This window comes from Pongo abelii, chromosome 20 (assembly GCF_028885655.2).
Source record: "Pongo abelii isolate AG06213 chromosome 20, NHGRI_mPonAbe1-v2.0_pri, whole genome shotgun sequence".
Taxonomy (NCBI): domain Eukaryota; kingdom Metazoa; phylum Chordata; class Mammalia; order Primates; family Hominidae; genus Pongo; species Pongo abelii.
In genome coordinates this window covers 13,970,161-13,978,774 of record NC_072005.2, presented here as the reverse complement: position 1 = coordinate 13,978,774, position 8,614 = coordinate 13,970,161, and the positions used below count along the sequence as shown (strand labels likewise).

General features: G+C 60.4%; 1 protein-coding gene across 12 annotated transcripts; it reads left to right on the top strand.

Annotated features, from left to right (window-relative positions):
* The first annotated feature begins 752 nt into the window (after positions 1-752).
* On the top strand, positions 753-8,464 carry PODNL1 (podocan like 1). 12 transcript variants are annotated; one of them, XM_024238005.3, is made up of 10 exons: positions 781-1,019; positions 1,192-1,413; positions 3,287-3,380; positions 3,702-3,766; positions 3,916-4,025; positions 5,237-5,393; positions 5,654-5,769; positions 6,192-6,849; positions 7,538-7,686; positions 7,763-8,464. In XM_024238005.3, the coding sequence occupies exons 1-10, from the start codon at positions 1,017-1,019 to the stop codon at positions 7,911-7,913; spliced, it is 1,725 nt and encodes a 574-aa protein (XP_024093773.3). In that variant the 5' UTR covers positions 781-1,016; the 3' UTR covers positions 7,914-8,464. The 12 variants fall into 12 exon arrangements, with proteins under 12 accessions (XP_054394647.2, XP_024093771.3, XP_024093779.3 ...); XM_024238004.3 differs by having other exon boundaries at positions 782-1,019; positions 3,666-3,766; XM_024238003.3 differs by having other exon boundaries at positions 756-1,413.
* The last annotated feature ends 150 nt before the right edge of the window (positions 8,465-8,614 follow it).

The following is an 8,614-nucleotide window of genomic DNA, read 5'->3' as shown; positions in this document are numbered from 1 at the left end:
GTCTCAGCTTCCCAAAGCACTGGGATTACAGGTATAAATCACAGCACCCAGCCTGTCAATCCCATTTTATGAGTGGGAAAGCTGAGGTCTGGGCAGGAGAAGGACCTGTCTGAAGCCGCCCTGTTGGTAAGTTGTGGGTCTGGGAGATTTGACCTTAGGTGGAGACTAGCTTGTCACCCCCATCCATGGGTGCGGAAGCCCTGGGATATGCCAGGCACTGTTCTGAATGCACACTTCATATAATCCTTACAACACTGTGGGAGAATGTGGGGTGGTGAGCCAACCATTACCCCAGAAAGGGAAACCAAGGCCCTGAGAGGTGGCACAGCTCAGGTTCAAACCCAGGCAGGCTGGCACCAAGCTCACACTCTTAACCACCAGGCTGATGCCTGGATATATGTAATTTCCTTCCAGGCGGCTGTGGCCATTTGCGGGGGGAGGAGGGGGCGGGTGTCTGGAGCAAGACCAGCCAGCAGAGGGGAGGTGGGTGCCGGGCAGCAGACCTGGTCAGGAGCTCCCAGGCTGGCATCTGGGCTGCCAGGCTAAGCTCAGGCCTCCCTAATCCCTCGCTGCTGCCCGCCCCTGCTTCTCGGAACTCTCCTGTGCCCCGAAGCTCCCCCCATCCCTCCATCCCCACCCCTACTCCTGCGGTCGTCCCAAATACCAGACAGGACGAATCTCAGCTTTTCCCCAAACATTCCTTGTTCTTGTGGCCCGGCCCAGGCTGGCTGAGGTTACGAAAGCAGAGATGGGGTGGTTGTTGGGGGGGACCAAGGGGACGGGCTGGCCTGTCCTCACCACCCCATCCGGCCGCCTGCCCGTCCTCCCCAGGGCGGGGAAGGGGGTGGGCCAGCTCCCCCAAAGCCCCGGGAGAACAGGCTGTTGTAGGGGGTGGCCTGGGTCTGGAGATGGGGGGCGGTGGTGGCCACAGCAGAGGCTCCAGGAGGTGACCGCCTGGTTTCCATTAGGGAGTCCTGGTCAGCAGCCTGGGCGAGACGGCAGAGTCAGGGCTGGCCATGGTAAGGTGGGGCACGGGAGGGTCTGAGGGTGGGGCCTGCCTGCCCCCCCACCCCCGATCTGCCAACTGGCCACTGCCTCCCCACCAAGACCCTCCCCGAGGAGGGGATGCTCCAGTCACCATGGCGACCCTGCGCCCAGCCTGGAGACACGCTGACCCTCCCTCCCCCGCAGTGGCTGAGCCTGCTGCTGCTCCTGCTGTTGCCGGGCCCCCTGCCCGTCGCCGGCATGGAGGACGCTGCCTTCCCCCACCTGGGGGAGAGCTCGCAGCCCCCGCCCCGGGCCTGTCCCCCACGCTGCTCCTGCCCCCGAGTCGACACTGTGGACTGTGATGGCTTGGACCTTCGAGTGTTCCCAGACAACATCACCAGAGCCGCTCAGCACCTCTCCCTGCAGGTGGGGCCCAGGGAGGGGAGTGGGGGCACCCAGGGCTGAGACCCAGAGGTGAGGGGAGCTGGAGGGGTGCCCCGGGGCTGAGGAGCGTGGTGGCGTGTAGGAAAACACATGCGGGAGGGCAGTGCAGAGCTGGCTGTGATGGAGTTTTGCCTTGGCAGATTGGCTCTGCACGCCCAAGATGAGGGGGTGAGCGTGGGCACGCTGGAAGCTGTCGGGGACTGAGGATTAGTGGTGTTAGGGTCAACATCTTGGCGGTTATAGTGTTGTTTGGAGTTAGTGTGATGGGGAGTTTGGGGTTATGGGGATGTTGTGGCATGTGCGGTTGATGGTGGGGGTGATGGCACATTTGGGGTCGATTGTGGGGTGGTGGCGCATTTGGGGTCGATTGTGGGGGTGATGGCGCATTTGGGGTCGATTGTGGGGGTGTTGGGGCATGTGGGGTCGATTGTGGGGGTGATGGCGCATTTGGGGTCGATTGTGGGGGTGTTGGGGCATGTGGGGTCGATTGTGGGGGTGATGGCGCATTTGGGGTCGATTGTGGGGGTGATGGCGCATTTGGGGTCGATTGTGGGGGTGATGGCGCATTTGGGGTCGATTGTGGGGGTGTTGGGGCATGTGGGGTCGATTGTGGGGGTGTTGGGGCATGTGGGGTCGATTGTGGGGGTGATGGCGCATGTGGGGTCGATTGTGGGGGTGATGGTGCATGTGGGGTCGATTGTGGGGGTGATGGCGCATGTGGGGTCGATTGTGGGGGTGTTGGGGCATGTGGGGTCGATTGTGGGGGTGATGGTGCATTGGGGTCGATTGTGGGGTGATGGCGCATTTGGGGTCGATTGTGGGGGTGATGGCGCATTTGGGGTCGATTGTGGGGGTGTTGCAGCATGTGGGGTCGATTGTGGGGTGATGGCGCATTTGGGGTCGATTGTGGGGGTGTTGCGGCATGTGGGGTCGATTGTGGGGGTGATGGCGCATTTGGGGTCGATTGTGGGGGTGATGGCGCATTTGGGGTCGATTGTGGGGGTGATGGCGCATTTGGGGTCGATTGTGGGAGTGTTGGGGCATGTGGGGTTGATTGTGGGGATGATGGCATATTTGGGGTCGATTGTGGGATTGTTGGGGCATGTGGGGTTGATTGCGGGGGTGATGGCACATTTGGGGTCGATTGTAGGGGTGTTGGGGGATTTGGGGTCGATTGTGGGGGTGTTGGGGCATGTGGGGGTGATGGCACATTTGGGGTTGATTGTGGGGTGTTGGGGGATTTGGGGTCGATTGTGGGGGTGATGGCACATTTGGGGTCGGTTGTGGGGGTGATGGCACATTTGGGGGTGATTGTGGGGGTGATGGCACATTTGAGGTTGGTCGTGGGGGTGTTGGGGATTTGGGGTCGATTGTGGGGGTGCTGGGGCATGTGGGGTTGGTTGTGGGGGTGATGGCACATTTGGGGTTGATTGTGGGGGTGTTGGAGAATTTGGGGTTGATTGTAGGGGTGATGGTGCATTTGGGGGTGATTGTGGGGATGATGGCACATTTGGGGTTGATTGTGGGGGTGTTGGGGGATTTGGGGTCGGTTGTGGGGTGATGGCACATTTGGGGTTGTGGGGGTGTTGGGGGGAATTGGGGTTGATTGTGGGGGTGATGACACATTTGGGGTTGATTGTGGGGGTGATGGCACATTTGGGGTCGATTGTGGGGGTTTCGGGTTTGACATCTTGGCAGTTATAAGACTGGGTCAGGGTGATGGGGTGTTTGAGATTAACTGTGGGGGTGACGATGGTATGGGGCTGGTTTGGGCTGATGGGAAGTTGAGAATCAGTGCTTGGGGTCACTTGGTCATGGGGTCATGGGTGTGAACACCCCAACTCTCACCCTGCAGAACAACCAGCTCCAGGAACTCCCCTACAATGAGCTGTCCCGCCTCAGTGGCCTGCGAACCCTCAACCTCCACAACAACCTCATCTCCTCCGAAGGTGAGGGGGCAGAGGGAGGCGGCCTCTCTGGGGCTGTAGGACCGACCGAGGTCTCAGCTGCCATCCCCCTCCCCCGCCCCATCTGCGGGCAGCTCTGTGGCAGTTCCCAGAACTGCCCTTTGCTGAGCAGGATGGAAACTCAGGGGCTGGGGTGGGGGTTGGAGGCTGTGGCTTTTGAATAGGGATGGGGAGGAGGGGATCTGAGGGCCTGGGGAGCCTCTGCCAGTTCCCGGCTGAGAGTCCTGGGGCAGCTGGGAACCCAGACTTCCCCTCCACCCAAGACAGGCCTGGGGTCCCTTCACTGCCCCCCCACTCTCCCAGGCCTGCCTGACGAGGCCTTCGAGTCCCTCACCCAGCTGCAGCACATCTACGTGGCTCACAACAAGGTGAGCCCCCAGCCCCACCCGCAGGCCGAGCCCAGTGAGGGTGCAGCTTCGGTCACTCAGCCCAGGGTGTGGAGGGGACAGCTCTGCTGGGGAAGGGGTGGGGCCAGGGCGCAGCAGGACCAGTGTGGCTGTGGGCTGTGTCCCCACAGCTCTCAGTGGCCCCTCAGTTTCTGCCCCGGTCCCTCCGCGTCGCGGATCTGGCTGCCAACCAAGTGATAGAGATCTTCCCCCTCACCTTTGGGGAGAAGCCGGCACTCAGGTAGACCCTGGCCCAGCCCAGGCCCCCAGGCCTCAGATACGTCTGGGTCACGCTCCGGTTCTAGGAGCAATGAGGGAGTTAAGACCTTGCCCTTGGCCAGGCACAGTGGCTCACTCCTGTAATCCTAGCACTTTGGGAGGCCAAGGTGGGAGGATCATCTGGGGTCAGGAGTTTGAGACCAGCCTGGCCAACATGGTGAAACCCTGTCTCTACTTAAAATACAAAAATTAGCTGGGTGTGGTGGCGTGCGCCTGTAATCCCTGCCACTCAGGAGGCTGAGGCAGGAGACTTGCTTGAACCCAGGAGGTGGAGGTTGCAGTGAGACGAAATCGTGCCACTGCACTCCAGCCTGGGAGACAGAGTGAGACTCTGTCTCAAAATTAAAAACAAAAACAAAAACAAAATGCCTTGCCCTGGAGGGCTTAACTGGGGGCAGATCCGTAGCCTTGGAGAGTGGGAAGACGGCATAGTTCTACCCTGGGAGGAGAGTGAGGGGGGAGACAGGGCCCTGTACGCTGTCAGAACTCCAGAGTGAGGTGGAGACAGTACTTGCAGGGACACACACACACACTTACACAGACTCACATACACACCTGCACACACAACCACATGAACACATGCTCATGCACACACACACAATCACATGCACACACAAGCACACACATGCACATATGTACACACATGCACACACTCTTGCACACGATCACATGCACACATGCACATACATGCATACACACAGTTGCACACTCGGATGCACACAATCACATGCACACACATGCACACTTATGCACAAGCACGCACACATGCACACCCACACTTACAATCACATGCACATACATGCACACTTATGCACAGGCACATAGCACACTCTTGCATATACATACACACATGCACGCCCACACACTCTTACAATCACATACACACACGTGCACACACACTCCACATATGCACACACTCATTACACTTACACATGCACACTGTTCACACACATGCACACACAGCTATTCATACAACACACATGCACACTCACCTGCACACCTACACACAGTCACATGCACACATATACAATTACACTCTCACACAGACTCCACACACACACACACACACACACACACACACACACTGAAGGCGACCCTGAGCAGGGTGTGGTACGGGAGTGGGGTGGTGGGAGGCGAGGGGCAGGCTGGTGGCCGGAGCCTGGCTCTCCTCAGGTCCGTGTACCTCCACAACAACCAGCTGAGCAACGCTGGCCTGCCCCCCGACGCCTTCCGCGGCTCCGAGGCCATCGCCACCCTCAGCCTCTCCAACAACCGGCTCAGCTACCTGCCGCCCAGCCTGCCGCCCTCACTCGAGCGGCTCCACCTGCAGGTAGCCCTACTGTAGGTCCCACCCTGGGCCAGACTCTCTTCACCTCTTTCCAGGGGGACGCCTCCAGTTCCTAGCTTTCCATCCTTCCCAATTGTCCCTCAGAATGCCAGTGGTCGGAGTTATCTTTCTTTGAATCACTTTATTGGAAATCACTTTGAGCTCAAGGCAAGCTCCCCGTCACTCCCTTACTCAAGAGCCGTCTGTGGCTTCCCGCTGCCCTCATCCCAGACTCAAGTCTCATTCTCTTCTCCCTTCTCCAGAACAATCTCATCTCCAAGGTGCCCCGAGGAGCCCTGAGCCGCCAGACTCAACTCCGCGAGCTTTACCTCCAGCACAACCAGCTGACGGACAGCGGCCTGGATGCCACCACTTTCAGGTACAGGCTGGTGGGGTGGCAGCAGGGGCTGAGAATTTACAGTCGGGGGTCCCAACCTTCAGTCCCCCTTCCCTGGCTGGCTCTTAAGCCACGGCCTCATTTACTGAGTGCCTGCTGCTCACTGGGCTCGGCAGAGCACTGTGTAGGTGTCCCTGTTCCCCACAGCCCTGCACTGACATCGTAAGTCTCACATGCATTTCCATCTCAGCTCTACCCTGGTCACCCCCATAGCTAACTCTCAGGCTGGAATCTGCCCTGGGCACCCCAAGTTTACCTCCCACCCAGCTCTCTCAACGCATCACTCCCAAGTCGAAATCTCCAGCTTAAATCTGTCTCAGGACCACTCGCCAGCCTCCCGGCCAAAATCTGTCAGGCACCCCACTCCAAGTGCCCCACCTGACACCGACCCTGTCTCCTTCCAGCAAGCTGCATAGTCTTGAATACCTGGATCTCTCCCACAACCAGCTGACCACAGTGCCCGCCGGCCTGCCCCGGACCCTGGCTATCCTGCACCTGGGCCGCAACCGCATCCAGCAGGTGGAGGCGGCTCGGCTGCACGGGGCGCGTGGTCTGCGCTATTTGTTGCTGCAGCACAACCAGCTGGGGAGCTCAGGGCTGCCCGCCGGGGCTCTGCGGCCGCTGCGGGGCCTGCACACACTGCACCTCTATGGCAATGGGCTGGACCGCGTGCCTCCGGCCCTGCCCCGCCGCCTGCGTGCCCTGGTGCTGCCCCACAACCACGTGGCCGCACTGGGTGCCCGTGACCTGGCCGCCACACCGGGCCTGACGGAGCTTAACCTGGCCTATAACCGCCTGGCCAGCGCCCGCGTGCACCACCGGGCCTTCCGCCGGTTGCGTGCCCTGCGCAGCCTCGACCTGGCGGGGAATCAGCTAACCCGGCTGCCCATGGGCCTGCCCACTGGCCTGCGCACCCTGCAGCTGCAACGCAACCAGCTGCGGATGCTTGAGCCCGAGCCTCTGGCCGGCCTGGACCAACTGCGGGAGCTCAGCCTGGCGCACAACCGGCTCCGGGTCGGCGACATCGGGCCAGGCACCTGGCATGAGCTCCAGGCCCTCCAGGTCAGGCACAGGCTGGTTAACCACACTGTCCCCAGGGCGCCTCCATCCCTCTGCCTGCCCTGCCATGTCCCAAACATTCTAGTTAGCTGGTAAAGCAATCAGAACAAGAAAATGGTAAGAGTGGGTTAGAAGGTGATGAGGAGGCTGGGTGAGATGGCTCATGCCTGTAATCCCAGCACTTTGGGAAGCCAAGGCAGGAGAATCGCTTTAGGCTATGGGTTTGAGACCAGCCTGGCAACATAGCAAGACCCTATCTCTACCAAAAAAACATAGCCAAGCGTGGTGGCACATGCCTGTAGTCCCAGCTATTCAGGAGGCTGAGGCAGGAGGATCGCTTGAGCCCAGAAGTTTGAGGCTGCAATGAGCCGTGATCAGGCCACTGCCCTCCAGACTGGGCAACAGAGCAAGACCCTGTCTCTTGAAAAAAAAAAAAGTGATGAGAGAGGTATGGCGCGATTCAATGACTGACTCATTTAATCAAGTGGGGACCTGTCTGTCTGTGCCTTCCCGGGAAGGGTCTTAGTTTACCTCTGCAGAGGGGAGGAATTTGGCAATCATGGGGGCTGGGGGGCAGAAGGGCCAGGCTGGTATGAAGGGGGCAGGGGACTCTCAGAGAGGTTGGGGGCCAGCTGAGCTGAGTGGCCCAGGCCTGGGGCTGCCACGACGCCATCTATAACCCCCTGCCCAGATGCTGGACCTCAGCCACAACGAGCTGTCCTTTGTGCCCCCGGACCTGCCTGAGGCCCTAGAGGAGCTGCACCTCGAGGGCAACCGCATCGGCCACGTGGGCCCCGAGGCCTTCCTCAGCACACCCCGCCTGCGTGCCCTCTTCCTCAGGTGCCCCAAGGGTGGCCGGAGGGGTGGAGGTGAGCAGGGGAGGGCCTGGGAGGGTCATGACCGCCTCTCTGTGCAGGGCCAACAGGCTTCACATGACGAGCATCACGGCCGAGGCCTTCCTGGGGCTCCCGAACCTGCGTGTGGTGGACACGGCAGGGAATCCGGAGCAGGTCCTGATCCGGCTGCCTCCCACCACCCCACGTGGGCCACGGGCAGGGGGCCCCTGATCCTGGAGAGGCCCAGGAGAGCAGCCCAGACTCCTGGGACTCCGCTGGGCCGTGGACTGAGGAGACAACGCCCACCGGGGGCCCTCGGTCTGGCTCTCCTGGGCCTCCAGGGCGCTGGGCCTGCTCTGCCTGGCACTGGCCGAGGCACCGAGGCACACAGCTGGCATACTCCAGGCTCACAGACAACGCTGGCCTGGCGGGACACACCCTACCCCAAACTCCCAACACAGATGGAGGCAGCAACAATAAAGCCAAACCCTTCCAGCGCTCAGCACGGACCAGGCACCCTTCGAGGGCTCTGTCCATGGACTCCTCCCCACAACCAGTCCAGCTGGGGAAACAGAGGCTCTGGGATGCTAAGTGGGTCAGGACTGAATTTTGAGGTCTTGAGGCACACACTGGGGTCACCAAACAGCACCCTGTGCGACCCAGCCACGTGTGACTGCAGGGATGCCCAAGGCCACCCACTGAAAAAACACTGAGTGACAGATATAGGGACCCTCACATGTATCCCCCCAACAGCAAGCATGGGAATGAAATGCATCCTTCGAGCTGGGTGTGTGGTGGTGCCCTTCTGTAATCCGTTACTCAGGAGGCTGAGGCAGGAGGATCACGTGAGCCCAGGAGTCGGAGGCTGCAATGAGCTGATTGTGCAATTGCACTCCAGCCTGGGTGACAGAGGGAAACCCGGTCTCTAAAAA